At 43.1% G+C, this 15,488-nt stretch overlaps 1 protein-coding gene across 7 annotated transcripts in view; it reads left to right on the top strand.

Annotated features, from left to right (window-relative positions):
• The first annotated feature begins 72 nt into the window (after positions 1-72).
• The window catches only part of eif4g3a (eukaryotic translation initiation factor 4 gamma, 3a), a 47,842-nt gene continuing 32,426 nt past the window's right edge, over positions 73-15,488 (top strand). For 5 of the 7 annotated variants that reach the window (XM_051414619.1, XM_051414616.1, XM_051414620.1 and 2 more), the window contains exons 1-4: positions 73-670; positions 10,806-10,875; positions 13,777-13,944; positions 15,292-15,384. In XM_051414619.1, coding sequence (XP_051270579.1) covers positions 510-670; positions 10,806-10,875; positions 13,777-13,944; positions 15,292-15,384 — 492 coding nt within the window. In that variant the 5' untranslated portion in view covers positions 73-509. The remainder of the gene's footprint in view (positions 671-10,805; positions 10,876-13,776; positions 13,945-15,291; positions 15,385-15,488) is intronic. The other 2 variants (XM_051414618.1, XM_051414617.1) reach the window with 1 other exon arrangement.

Genomic DNA, 15,488 nt, shown 5'->3' with positions numbered 1-15,488 from the left:
GCCATGCGTTGTAGTGGGTTTGATAGTAGGTTAGTTGATTAGCCGAGCGAATCCGTAACTGGCCGAGAATCGCCGAATCATCTGTCCTGCCCGGACTGCTGGAAGCGGCCGCAACGCCATGTTGGCGAAGTCTCTCATCTCTGTGAGGAAAAAATGATAGAAAACACACTTGTCGAGAAGAAAAGGTAGATCGCCGAGGGAGGTCGAAGATCGCGGCGATTATTTATTCTGAAAAGAAACGAAACCGGGCCGGATCCGCAGAGGTTCCGGACGGGCGAGGGAGGCTAAACCTCCCACCGTCCCCATGAACAGCACCGCTGATCCGAACAGCGACTTTCCATGAAAAAAAAGACGTTTGTGTTTCTGTTTGAGCTTCGTTATCCCAGTTCGTTAAAGGGATTTTGGGGCCTGCTTCAAGAATCTGCTACGCTTGCTCTATGCATGCAAGCTAGGCGTTGTTTGTATCAGTATTTATTAAGGTATTGTTTTTATTTGTTGATTTTTTTGCGATGAGTTTGCCACCGAAAGTGGTCCCCAAACCCGCCGCTGTCGCAGTTAGCGGACCTGGAAGTGGCCCCTCTCCGTCGAGCCAACTGCGGGCTACCCTGACCTCCGTGTCTCTGCCGCCGGGAGCCCCAACAGCTCCTCAGCCCGGCGGTGTACCGCCTCAGTATCCTTTTTCACTCGGGTAACATGGACGTGCTTTGTGATTTTTTATATATATATATTTTTTAACGCATTTAATTGCTGCCTTGTTTGCCACTTCCACACGCTGCTGTTGTTGTATTAAATGTTATTTTATGAGCGGTGGATGATGTTGGGTTGGATGCGGGGAACGATGGTTTCGTTCGGAGGGAGCTGCTGGGAGGGGAGGGGACAGTTAGCTGAAGTGTGCTAACGTTAGCTTCTGAAGCCGGTTGGCAAAGCTAACGGAAATGTCAGTTGGGGGGGGTTAAACGGTTTGTTATTTCAATACAGCGGCGTTTTATTTTAACGATAGACGAGGTGACATTATTTGGTGATATGTAAGGCTCCGTTACCGGTAAGCTATCACCCCCCCTCCTCCTCCCTCCCCTCCCTCCTCCTCCTCACCGGTTACCGGCTTTGTTCAGTTATCGGTGTTGGCTAGCAAAGATACGTTAGCCTGGATAAATTAAGCTTCTACGGCAGCCGCGTCGCAGAGCAGTAAAAAAAAAAAAAAAAAAGCTTCACCCATTTCAGGGTGATAGCAGTTAATAGTGGGGCTAATGTTAGCCCCCGTACAAGGCCCGATTTATGGGAATTGCACCTCTTTTTCTTTTTTTCTTTTTTTTTTTACCCCTCCGCCGTTTCACGTAACATAAGCCAGCTTCGGAAGCGGTGTTACTCTGCAGGCCCGTCTGACAGCCGGTGGGAAAGTTAGCTCGCTGGTTTCATGACCGTACTGACAGTGGATGGCATGTTTTGATTTGAACTGTTGAAATTGGTGGTGCACTATTGTAATCCTCTTGTGGTGTGTCTCCGGGTATTTAACCCACGTTGTAAAGTCATTTCAGCCTCTTTTTATTTATTTATTTTTTTGTATATTGTCGCTGGCATTGCTCCAAAATACACCTTCACCTTTTGAGTTTTACACAGACATAAATCAGTATTACTTTACCCTACTTTTGGTGGAGTGAAGTCACAGTGGTTATGTCACCTCCTGTTTTATTTACAGCATGGTGGCAGTAGTGTGAGGGAGAGGATTAGGTTGACGTCTCCTGCCTGCCAGTGGCAGAGAGATGTGTCTTTTGTGATCTGACAGCCTCTGTTGTGGCTTTAGCTTTTGGGGTGTGATGTCTCAACCTGATTTCCTGCCACCCACTATCACAGCCGCCCTGTGTTGCTGACATCTTTAAGGGGCAGTAAGAAGCTGGTTATGGCAGGTGGTGGTATGAAACCTTTTTTTTTTGTTTTGCTTACAGTGTGTTTTGTAATGTTTTTGAGTTGTGTCTGCGTTAGTGGAGCAAATCAAACACAACGCAGAAGATAATGATCTCTCTATCTGTTGTGCCATGTCCTCTTTTGACTTTCCAGGCTTTTTGAAATTAGCTTAACCTACTTTCAGCTGTATGATATTCAGAGTCTACCAGTTGAGTGCAGAGCTGCACCCTCTTCATTTACTCAGCGAATGACTTGTTTAAGGCACAGCTCTACATAACAACAAGTAAAAATAATGGGATATATTTCTATTTTAAAGTATTGGACGTCACCCATCTTTTGGCGTAATTGTTCCATTTTGGTGTTTGGTTTATTGTGATCACTCTTGCTTGTCTGATTCTTTAACACTGACTAAAGTGATCAGTCTTATTTTGCTTTACATAACGAAATTACTGACCCCTCCTGATGAAGTTGTGGCTGTTGATTCACTAAAATAGGAGTTGTTAAATGTTAAATGTACAGGGACAAACCTGTGTCAGACAGCCGTATAGCACAAAAGCAGGTTACTTCCCAGGCACACATTCCTGTTGCTATAGATTTTAAACATCATTAAGAGATTAGAGTTAGCCCGGCTGATTAACTGCATTGTGAAAGAATGCATTCATGGGTTGCAGATATTATCCTGAACACTTGTTCAATTAAATTCAGTCCAAAACATCCAATACTCGTACAGTGGAAGGTGCACGGAGGGAAATTAGCACCAGCCAAATGCTGGTAAAATATGAAAGTGGCAGGTAGATTTCACCACGCAAACAATGACGTACTGTTGGCTGGTTAATTTGAACATTTATCTGGCAGGGGCTGGTAGTGATATTATGTCCTCAGCTGGAATATTAGTTACAATACACTGATGCCATGCCAGTTTATTGAGTTCACCAAGCTAATGTACTTTTAATTCAATCCAGTGCAACAGCTGTGCAGTAACGCCTACTTTTATGAAGTTTATCGTATTAGTTTTGTTGATAGTGTGTTGCCATTTCGGGGGTTTATAGTTCGTGGTTGTGTTGAATTTAATTGGATTATGTTGAATGTTCAATTGTTGAATGTCTTATACTATATTAAAGTATGATTTTTTTTGCATTACATAACCATCTGTGTAGTAGGTGGGAGTTAACAGAAAGGATAAATTGTTCCCGACATCAAAGGAGTGAATTCGCAGGAAAAATTACACTAGTCTGCTTTGTCCTGGGACCTCTGTGTAATTTACAATATCCCCCCCAGAAGGTCCCTGGACCCTGTAAGAGACAGCATTGCACTAGACTGCACTGCATTTAATTTTCATATCTGCATGAAAATAGACCCTCTGAGTGTCGCCGCTTGTCTGACCTCTCACTCTCTCTAGACCTCTGAGGTCAGGAGTGTGGGAGTATGTCACGCTCTGTCTGGGCTCCTGGTACATTGGAATTCCCACTTGGAGGATGTTGGCGTGTGTGTTTTTGTGGAGCCCTGAGATGCACGGGGTGGGGTGGGGTGGGGGTTGTGTAGAACAGGGCGGTGAGGCGTGTATGTCGGCAGTGCTGGGGGGGGCAGTTTGTTTCTGTTCCTGGTTGCCAGAGAAACACCCAGCGCATGCGTCTGCTGCTGCACTTGTCAGACAATGGCAGTGCTGCTTAGCATTCAGAGAGAGAGGCCAAGGTGGCGCTTCCCACCATCTGCCAACAAAAGGCCCAGGTCACCCAGCCTGCCTCAGCCCTCCCTCATTTCCTTCCATCCCCCCACAGCTCACCTCACCCCACTGCTGGCCCAGCTGAGAAAACGGAGGGCTTCTCCCCATTTTTCCCCAGCTTGTCTCCCAGAGCTCCCACTGCCCCCCCCAAAACCCCTCAGCTTTCATGGTACAGTACTTTCATCTCTCTTTGAAGAGCCTCACTCCTTTTTCTCTCTCACAACTCTGCAAGTTTTGTTTCTTCAAATCTTTGTCCTTCTGTTTGGACAGCAGGATGACAGCATTTGCCAAGAGAGAGAGCAGTGAAGTTTAATGTAACTTGCGAGCCAGGTATGCAGTCACAGCCAGTGTTAGTTATGACATACAGCTACGTAATGTGTTCGCCCAGCTGGTAAGTCACACAACACAGTAGCCCTGTATTTTAGGACAGGTGTGTACAGTCTGCGTGAGAAGATATTCTCATGAGCATACTCACTGTGGGATGTTATAAATAAACTGCTGAGTTGTTATGAGCCAGCATGCAGGACTGTTCTTTCCAGAGAGGGAGTGGCCTGATGAAGAAGACATCCTGCACACTGTCAGTGCTCCTCCAGTGTTTTCTCCTCAAGTCACGTTCACACATCATCGTTGGGATTTGTTTTATTTTTTTCTCGATCTTGAATCAACACCTTAATTTACTTTAGAAAAAGCTTTTTATACAGCCAGTAATTGTTGAAAAACGGACTTCTTCTCCTTTTTATAGTCGTATTTCTTCGACTGTTTTTTACAGTACTCTGTATTTACAGTGAACTCTGTGTTTGGAGATCCATCCCAACCACATCGTGATGCTGAAAAGTTGATGGATGAGTTGAGAATGTTCACGTCCGCTTGTAAGCAAACAGTGCTACGACTTTTGCTGATACAGCATTAATGTTGGTGGCAGAGCAAGAATTTAAGCTTCGCCTTATGAATGCACAAATTCAGTTTTGCCTGTACTGTTCGAATACAACACAGCTGAACGATTGCTCCATTTGTGTGCAGTAGAAAAGGGTTAATAAGTGCGGTGCTTTAAACCAAAGCAAAGCAGCACTAGTCAGGTTGGATTCGTTGTTCTTGTTGGTATTTGTTTCATTTCATGGTGAAACTTGCCTTCGTTGAGTAATTGGGCACTGTTTGTTGGCACAGTTGGCTTTTATCGACTAAATCATCTTGGCAAGTGTTTTTGGGTCAGTTTTCCTCGCTCAGGCTAGTGGTTCTGCTGTTTTAAACATAAACCAGCAACCTCGTGATGATGTATTCCTGGCTGCTGTTTCTGACTGCTGGCCTGTGTTTGTGCGGCTGCCACAGGGTCTCTCAGAAAAATGATTTAATTTTTGGTCAGTGTAATTTGGCTCATATAATTTGATCACCTGTGTCTGACTCTCAATTCAACAATGCAAGTCATCACGCAGTCCATCAAACTAACTCTCATTTTCTCAAATAGTTGTGTTTCACAAAAGATAGCTGTCGCTGCAATAAAAGGCCAAGGTTGCATTTATTATGGTTACAGCCTAAAAAAAAAAACAGGAAGTATTTTCACATTTTTTTTTAACACACCTTGGCAGCGTTTCAGAGATATACAACACACTGTGGCTCGTTATGGCTGCTAGTGGAGTTTTCCCCTCCAGCGAATCTACAGTGAAGAGATACTGTTGAGAGTTCTCATGTCTCACTTGAAAGAGGAAAATGTTCTGGTCTTTAAACCATCATCTGGAGGAAAGACTCGTCCTACGCAGATTATAACATATTAGGACCAGCTTTACAATAAATAGGAGAAGTCTTTTCTGTACAGGTGTCATTTTCTCAGGCTTGAAAAATCGAACTATGTCATTTCTTCATCATGATCAAAGTGCTTTTAGTAACCCCATGAAGTAGTGAAAGAACATGTAGAGGTAATGTTTATTTGTCCCTACAAGGACTATTGGTATTTTTGGTATTTGCATGTTATTTCCTGCATCTAGCTCCTTTTTGAAGTGCAGGTTGACTGAATGTTTCCTTTAATTATTAAACGTAACACGTTCTGTGCTGAAATCCAGAACCATTGTTGCTTAAGGTTTAGCTTGTTAGAGCTGAATCCACCAACTCGCCACCTATCTGTTGTGAAAGAGCAGTCTCAGCAACAGCAGGCAGGCAATGAGCGCTTTGTGAGCTCTGCTGTGTGTGTGTGTGTGTGTGTGTGTGTGTGTGTGTGTGTGTGTGTGTGGCGCGGCGGTGCGCGCGGGTGTGTGTGCGTGTGCTTGTAAGAGTGACCGGTGGGCTGCTTGTGTCTGCACCATCTGGGCTGTCTCCACTCACTTCCTGTGCCTCCACTTTGAACCCACTGCACTTTCTGAGATTTCCAGGTAGCCTGTGTCATTCAACTCAGACAAAGCACTTGAAAGGTATTCCATGTTTATGTGACACAAGACTTCATCCTGTGGCAAAGAAACTGCCTACTTGTTATTATATGGCACTGCAGTCATTACTGTTTGATTTGGGTGATATTTGTCTACAGGGCAGCTAAGTCGGCAAACAACGAAGCTCAACTCTCACTCTCTGACCCTCTAATGCTTCTTTTTCTTGGATGTTTTCATGTGATTTATTCATGGGTGAGGTTGCTAACTACACATCTGTGATTCATTAATTTCTTATGTAATGACAGATTACAGTTTATTGAGCTGTATCATCCTCCCTATCACACCCCTGCTATTTGTGGGGCTGTGTTTCCTCCTTCCTTGTTCTTTCTTTTCCTCTCACACACTCAGCACATTAATGGCTTTACGGTAAGCTAATGATGAAGCCACAGCAGCTTTTCCCTCCTAATTGAGGCTTACAGGTCACTGTAGGGTCAAGGGTCAAGGAGGAGTGGCTGAACCTACTTTATGATCTCACAAAAGGAGGGTCACTCTGGGCTTGTTGTAGGGTGTGCGTGCAGAAGTGAGTTTACCATGACAACAGTAAACTACATGGCAGTCCAGTGTTTGTTTAGGCGGGAAGCCTGTTGCGAGCTTCATTTCATAACGTATACATGAGCGTGGAAATGTGCTCACACAGTGGAATAAGAAATCTGTGGCCACTGGCTTCAAATGTCTTTTGAGCTTCAATAGTTGGCATCTTTGAGGTGTAGTTGGTTGAGGATTTATGTGTCCTCAATCCTCCTTCATCTGAACACTGTATTTCTTCTCAGCCTCAGCGAGGGTCAAATGTGAATCGTTCGCCTTTGGTGTAATTTTGTCCAGTTGGACGTTGCATGTAATTTTTTTTTTCTCTTATTCCCTGAAGCAGTATCCCAGTTGTAAGTCTTTAAGTTGACATTGTGTTTGCCCTCTCTCCTCAAGCAGAAAATTAATGGAGATCAAACTAATGAGTAATGTCTAATTAAAGCGGTCAGCCACTTTCATGGTTGTTTCGGATACATGCAGCAGAGCTTGACTGAAAAGTGTCTGCATCCTTCTGGTTACCTGGCCACCCACATGGAGGGCTTGACATAAAGGATGTTTTACCTCAGGACATTTAGTTTACCCGGTGTGATCGCCTGAATATGAATATGTGCATAAATGTTCAAGCTTTTGGAATATTTTTACCACCATCAGTCTTGAAACTGCAAAAATAAGTAAAGAAACTTGAATACGCATTGCTAAGCATCAGTGGTTGTCCATTCATGCTACCTCTCTGTTAATGAAACCCAAAAGGGATTATTTACCAAAATATGAAAATGCTTTTAAATATCAAAGGGAAGTTTTGCTCCAGATTGTGTGAAACAAACCTTTCTATGCACAGGAATAGAATTACAATTGCAGGTTGTCCAGAGGAGAAACAAAACTGGATAATACTTTCACTTAAATACGTTTCTTGCTGTGTTGCTTAAATGTCAATTTGCTGTGGAATAGATTTTCTTTGTTCAGTATTCTCTTTTGAGTTTTCTCCAAAACGTGATCTGAAAAACTATTCCAGGTAAAGGCATTAAACACAGGTGTTCAAACAGTATCCCTCCTAGTTTGTGGCATAACAACATGCCCACAGGTGTTTGCCTCCTAAGATAAAATAAATCTCAACGCTGGCTTTAAGCCATTTAAATAATATCTTTCTTTTTTTTTTTTTTTTCAAATTTGGCTGCAGTTGCAAGAAGATCAGATCTGCCAAAATCCCTTTTAAGATTCACATCTGTCATCTTACCTCCTTGTTTGTCAGTTTGCTTTTCCTGCTCTTGCCGTTGTTGACATCAGGTCCTGACTTCCAGGTGGATTACTCCTGATGTTGTACCAGAGGGGATACTACTGTAAATGTGCCAGAGTTTTCAATGATACGATGGTGGCTCTCTTTTAACCTGGTTAGATCACCGTGGTAACTTATGCTTCTTTGGAAATGGTCACCATTCTTGCAAAGATCCCACAGAGCTAGCTGCCAGCATTGTATAAGGTTCTCTTTGAAGTTTATAGAGATCAAATTGATCCATTGGCTTTTCCTGACAATCCTTCTGAGTGATATAGATTCTCAGCTGATGGAATACGTTATATATGCAAACTTATTGAGCCGTGCATTAGTAACGCCACTGAACGAAGCCGTGCAGTTAACAGTACCACAAGCTGTATGCATTGCATTGTGGGGTTTTTTTGGCCACTTGAATTCAGCTAGTGATGCAAAAAAAATGTGAAGAGAAAATACTGTATGCCGCTGTATTCCCAAGGTTGTTCTTGCTCTCACTGAACTGCTGAATATACTTGTTGTGTTGGCTGGCTATTAAATGAAGCCTTCTCTAAAAACCCAGGTAGCATACATTATAGTTGACTATATTATTAATCAGCGTGATGTTTACTTGCTAATCAAGTGCAGTATAATTCCTTTGGATTCTCTAGGGTCATATGTGCAGCAGGGTCATATTGACACTTCAAATTTTATACCATTGTATATCATCCATACACTAAAAGAATAATGAAGGCACAGTAAATAAATACCACTGTGGATTTGGTTTTTAATGCTTGGTCCTGGTTTGTTGCCAAGACTGTTTTACACTGCTAGTATTTCAGCTATACAACACTGATTAGAAAGTTAATCTATTGGTATTTGTCACAGATAATATTCAATCAAATAAATTCACTTCACTATCATTTGGCCAAAAACTAAAGTGATTTTCATATATCCTTCTTTATAGGCCTGCCAGATTTTTTTAACATGCGGCTCAAGTTTAAAGTGTAAGAGCTTTACATTGTGCATTATGCATTGGGAGTGCATTGAGTGGTAAAATAAATATATTATCTTACGGATTTACATGACTAGTACTTTCCACAGTTTACAGTTGTTAACCACCGTTGTGACTGTGATCTCTGACTGGGGTTTTAGGTTTTGTAGAACCAGCTTAGACAAAAAAAGCCTGGCTATGTTGAACTCATCATAGAACACCCCTCTGGTGGTACATCTCAGTGCTTTCCCTCCGTTTACACTCCCCAACACAGTTGCCCCTGCCAGCCAGCGGTCATGTAGAGCAGACAGATCAGGTTGCCTCACTGTTGATGCTTCCCCCCCCCCACCCCTCTCTGTCTGTCACCCACCAAACCTGGGTCTGGAAGTATTTACAAGTTATTAATTTTCTCACCTACTTTGAGCTCTGTGGTAAATTTTCTTTCTTTGCGATACTGTTGGCACGTAAAAACAGAAGATGAAAATAGTAAATACTGTGGCGCAGTTTAATTAGGTCTCTGCTCACCTGGACTAACGTGTCTGGGAAGAGACTGAGCCTCTAATTACTCCTAATTTCTGTGTGTGTGTTTGTGTGTGGGGCGGAGGGCCGTGTTGTTTTTCCAAATTCCCCGACAATGTAACAGATAATGCTTCCTGCTGTGCTTCTGCTTTTTGAATCGCAGCCCTTTTTTAAAATGTTTCTTTTCTCTCCTTATCTCCCTCCCTCCCTCTTGTGTTGTCGGTTGTGAGCAGAGGTGCTGGCAGGGGGCCAAGAGAGATGTTATGGCCCCTGCAGGCAGGAGCAGAGCAAAAGGAAAGAGGGTGTAAGAGGCCAGTTTGCTCCGTCAGAGCCGCTTGTCTGACAGCTTCAGACCGCTCTGTAACTCACACCCACTTCACCGTCATGAATGGTCAGCTGTGGCGGTGAGAGAATACTGTTCTGCTGGGTTTAAACTTCTCTCTCAAATCTGTTTTTCAATTTGTTACACAACTATTTTTGCCGCTTTTCATGTGAACAACCGGTCGCAGCACTGTGAGTGGCTTTCAGAATAGACTGTCTTAAAAAATGTGTGCCGGTATTCCCATTTTTAAACGACATCACCCCCGCAGCTGGCTTTTCACCCCGAGTGTGGCTGTTCAAAACAACTATAAACATGTCTGAATACTAATGTCACACAACCCACACACATACTTACAAAAATACTTGTTTTCTGGTATAACTCGACCCTTGGGGAGAAAGGGAGGCGTGATTGTAGTGAAAGGAAGAAAGCCAGACGTTCAGTTTCCCATAAACCATGTGACCAGCAGTGTGTGAGTCTGTCTGTCACAGACAACTGCCTGAGCAGGTTACTAACTACAGGGCTTTCCTCTTTTATGTGGCTACTGCACATTCCCTCTTTTGTCTCGTCTAACATATGAGTGTCTCTCAAGTGAGTCTCATTATTAATGGCTCAAACAATGCCCAGAGTGTTATAGGTTTTTGTGTTGTGACAAGAGGGTTTTATTTGACCTATTATTATTTACCTTTAACATAAGAAAAGGAGAGTTAGTATTGGAGTTATACAGTTGTCTAATCCTCTCTGTATGTCCCCTTGCCTGAAGTGGTCCAGAAATCCATTTCAGATTTTCCCTTTAACACTTACAAAATGGTGAAGGTACATAGTGTACTCTGAGCAGAGATGGGGCATTTTTGGGCGGGGTGGAGTGGTTGGGGGATCCTTGAAATCCAACTATGCGAGCCATTGGGGTTTGAGGAAAGCCCTTTGGATCTGAATCTGCTAAATGTATTGCAGAAAAACATACAAGTGTAGAAGGAAGTAATTCTTTTTAGTAAACAGCAATTAATCAGTTAGTCAGCAACACTTAGTGTCTCAGTGTCTCTTACATAAAAACCTTAAATATGATAGGAATCTTCCCTGTAGAGCTGTCCAACTCTTATCTAGCATGAAACTTATTTTTGGTCTTGCAGTCTTTGCAGAGCTTTCCTTAACGCACCTCTTTTCAGAATCCCACGGGTTCAGCCACTGGACGACCGAATCTTCCCCACACAGCCTGGAGTCGCTGCAGTCTACAGCGTGAGTCACTGCACGCAGCCCCTCTCACATACATATCCACCTGTATGCTGCTTCATCTCAAATACACACACTCATACACTCAGTTACAAGATTATTGGGTACACCTGGCTAACTAATGCGCTCTTACGCAACACTTCCCACGTGAAGGTTACAATGCTCACTTTTTGTTAGAGAGGTGTTGATTCAGATTTATGGTAATTTGATTTATTTCTGTTGAACTGCATTGAAAATGAGAGGTGTTTAGTCTGCCCCCATTGATATAAATGGGGTGGACCAACTCCTCTTGCTGAACATTTATCACCATATAATCATGCTTTGATGTAGGCTTCATCCTGAAATGTGTCAGTAGATTTGTCAGCCTATTGTTTTTAAGTATATCCTGCCCCCAAAAAACAACAATGTATGTGATGATTCTTTTGCCATGTCTGACCTCTGGAGTGCCGAACATTGATGGTTTTTTTTTGAGGCAGAGCATCCAACTGAAGTTCAGTGCAGGAGAGATGCACCTGTTTTCTCCTAAGAGCATTATAACCTTTTATGAAGGTTAGATTTATTGCATTCGTATACTTAATAATAAACTGGCACTGGATAACAGTGCCTATAAAAGTAACCTCTCAGTGTGTTAGCTTTTTGCCACAAAATACAATAAATATTTTGAATATGTAAACTAGGTTGAAAAGCTTTTATAGGCACAGTAAACATGCATTTATGTTTTTTTTTTTTTTAAATCACAAAAAGGAGAAGGCATGCTTGTTAAGACATAATGCTGTGATCTGACTTCAGGAGGCCTGCTGTGGAAATGTGTGTCACCTCAGGGGACCTCTGCCATTCACTTTTTCCTTCAGGAGTTAATTAACATTTCCTGTATCACGTCTTTGTCATAATAATATTCACATAATTCTTGGTGTTTTTATTTTAGCGTGCCTGAGGCATCAACATGTGAGTTAGGGTAGACAATTAGATTAGCTTACAGTAAAAAAAATCCCAAATTTACTTTCATGTGTCGTCCTTGGTTGAACTTTGGGGCCATTTGTCGTCTCCTCAGTGACCGACTACACCTACTGTATCTCCCTAAAGATGAAAACAAACCCTGAAGGCATCCTCCCTTCCTCTGAGGATGTTGGCCTGACATGACAGTCACCCTTTGCAAATAGACATTATACTGTACAACGATCCAGGTTGAGCAGTGCTGTTTGCAGAACGCTCTTGGATTCTCCTCTGATGAGCCAAATAGCTAGAGGGGAGTGATTTGTTGGAGGGCTTTGTAGAAGATACTGTTGTCACCACAGATACCTCTTGTGTTCATTGTTGCACATCTTGTAAATGAGCATTTGATGCAGACATTTAAGATACTAGGAATATTGATTTCCTTTTCTTTTTTTTCATTTGACATTTCATGGATTTTTCTCACACAAAATGAACTGAGCTAAATACAATTGTGGCCGAGACTTCCTCAGTATTTTAATACTAACACTCTAGTGGTCATTTGTGGGTAAATATTAGCTTGTCTGTGTTTGCTATCCCTTATGTGCTTTTATTTTTTATAATCTCTGGCTTTAACAAGCTCAGCAGCATACCTTGGAATTCCCACTTTGATCATTTGACAGCACAAAGAAGATGTTTTCAGTGATAACATTTCTGAAATGTGAAGGTACAGTAGGGAGTTGCACACTGCACAAGAAAAGTCACTATATGTTTGAAGATAGGCTATTCAGCTGTGAGCTTATTTATCCACTGTAACACAACAGTACGGGAAACAACGCCGGTTTTCTGAGATATTCTAGCTCTGAAAGTTAGTTTTTAAACGGGGTTGCAACAATGATGACACTGGTGGAAATGAACCGTGCCCACGGCATGAAACAGTTGTTCTGTGCAGTGGATGTGGGGGGTTTGTACACTCTTTTTCCTTTCCCTTCATGTACAGCTCCTATACAGCCGCTCGCCTCCCCTCCCCCAACCCATCACTCTGTATGTCCTCAGAATCAGTCACTCGCCTGAAGCAGAGCAGGCTCCTCCCCTGGCAACAGCAGCTAGATTAGTTGCTTTATCCCAGGTCATCTGAGGGAAGTGGGCCACACAGAGAAGATGGAGAGATGCAGAAGGGATTTGTACTATAGAAGCTTTACAGAATAACGCCTATCATACCTGGTAGACGTAAATATGATACAATTTGTAGATGTTAGTTTTTAAATGTTTTGCTCTTTCAGCTCCAACAGGCATTTTGTGGAGTCAGAATAAAATGCCCTGGAGAGAAAGCCCAGCTGTCCAGGCTGTCTCAGTGTCTGCCTCCTGCTCTCTTCCTGCAGTATCCTGTCTCATTCCCTGGTGTGTCAGGCTGCAGCAGCAACAAGCAGCACTTGCAGTGGTGCCAGCCCACAGCTGCAGCAGCCAAGGCCCATCCTGCCACACCACAGGCTAAGAGCTGAGTCAAGGCTCATCTTTTCCCAATACTGCTCACTCGGCTGGTGCTTACCCCAAACCCTTCATTGGCCCATATTGACAAGGCTTGTTTAAGCATGACTCAGTTGTAGCTATTGTACCAGGTGTACTCTGTCACAGATGAGCGGGGTTGTAATATGATTACTTGACCCAGTTTTGCCATATGAGGCCCAGACATCCTTGCACAGCATAGTTGGGCACAGCAGACTGCAGAAGAGGCCAGAGACAGTCTTAGCCAACCCCAGCAGGCTTCAACACCCATGCACAGTACAAGTCTTCACCTTTGCACACATATGGGGGCTAATCCTAGAGCTTGAGAGCTTAATTTACATTCCTCTGCAGGAGGGTGGACTAATGACCTGTGGAAGCCTCCTGCTGCTGTTCCATACATCAGTGTGCATCAATGTGACATAATATCCCATTTTGTGTATCTGTCTGATCTTACAGTTTTATGTGATACAGGTACCCAGGCATGCTGGCTCTACTTACACTGCTCACGACATCACAAAGGGACACCCTAGCTTGGCGGGCACCCCGCCAGGTCATGCCCACTCCCCGGCGCTCTCTCAGGTATCAGTACCCACAGCTTCCCCATATCGCTACCCTAAGGGCTGGGAGGCAGGCGGAGGGGTGAGTTTGTCACTGTGTCCGCCGTCATCCTCTCTGCGTATTCATGTTTGATCTGTCCATTTGTCTGCTTGCTTTTTAGCACTTGTTTTAGGGCTGAGCAACAATTCAACACTGGATGAATGATGTCACTTTTTCTTTACCATAATTTGTCACATTGTAAGATTGACAAGAACACTTGTATGGGTTATTTTTGTTCCAAAAATAAAAAAACCCTTCTGGCTGTAAGATTGTGGTACTAACCAGATCTGTGAGCTTGTAGCTGAAAGAGGTCGTCTGCAAAGCTTCAACATCATCAGTTCAACTTCTTTGGGTAAAAAGCTCAGGAAAAAGTGAAGGCGGGAAATAATAAATCAGGATTGGGAACGTGTTAAAGAGGATGTGTGTGTAAAATCTTATGTACTACCAGGTTTAAGGGCAGAAGCACAGTGATTAGGTTGGATTATGGCAAGATTATTTCATTAATTAGGATTTAAGATGATTGGGGTAAGGTAAGGGTTAAATATAGAAACCCAACGGGGACTTTTCTTCACTGTCTGTATCTGTCTGCAACTACAATTAGATCCATACACATCTGGTGGAGTCAGAAAGGACAATGAAAACCAAAGGACCAAAAACATAACAGAAATAAATCAAGGCTGAGCATGATGGGAAGAAAGATTCAGCCTCATGTTATCCGTCTTCGGTTAAGGCAGCATCAGATCCTATGATTACACCTTTTTTATTAGGAAAAAAACTGAATTGCTTAATCATAAAGAAAGATTCACTGTCAGACTGTGACACTGCTGCTGTGATGCTGGCATCTCTGACTGCGTTACCGCTCTGGCTCACAAACATGTTGACTCCATGACTCAGCTTCTCTGGAAGTATGTGACTACGCTTGCGAGGAATCCGGTTGTTCCTCTTCACCGTTATAGTCTAATGGCCCACTGCCTCACCCTAAAGCAGCTCTAGCCTCTCACCAGCCTTCTACAGATAGTCTCGTCACACAGCACAAACTGAAATGATCACAACCATACCCGCAGCAGCTTGAAGAAGAGTAAGCAGATCTGCTTAAACTCACCTCTTCCTAGCTCCACTGCACAGTAGATGAAGAATAGAGGAGCACAGGATTTTCAGTCCTTCAGGGTACCAATTATCTTTGCGCAGTACATAAACCCCAATTGAAAACTTTTTCTCCCAGCAACATCCAAAGTAAGTTCATGTTGTGACGTCTGGTGTGTTAAGGTTACAGTTGGTTTGTGGAACGTCTTAATGAAATGACTGATTGCTGCACAGTTCCTTGTCTGTATGTCATTAACCCTCTCCTCCTCTGTCTATCTTTGCTTTTTTCCCCTTGTCTTTTAACAGTCTCCATACAACCCTGGACAAAATGCTGGTTCTGCACCTTTAGTGTATTCTCCCCAGACACAGCCAATGAATGCACAGCCACAAAGTCGCCCGGTGAGTGTCCCCGTGGTCTTAGATTTACTGCACGCCTGCCTCAGAGTAAAACAGTTTTTGCTTTACTGTGTTATTGAAAGTTCATTGAGTCAGCGAAGGAGGGA

This window comes from Dicentrarchus labrax, unplaced genomic scaffold, assembly GCF_905237075.1.
Source record: "Dicentrarchus labrax unplaced genomic scaffold, dlabrax2021, whole genome shotgun sequence".
NCBI classification, from domain to species: Eukaryota; Metazoa; Chordata; class Actinopteri; family Moronidae; genus Dicentrarchus; species Dicentrarchus labrax.
This window is presented reverse-complemented; position numbering and strand designations above follow the sequence as displayed.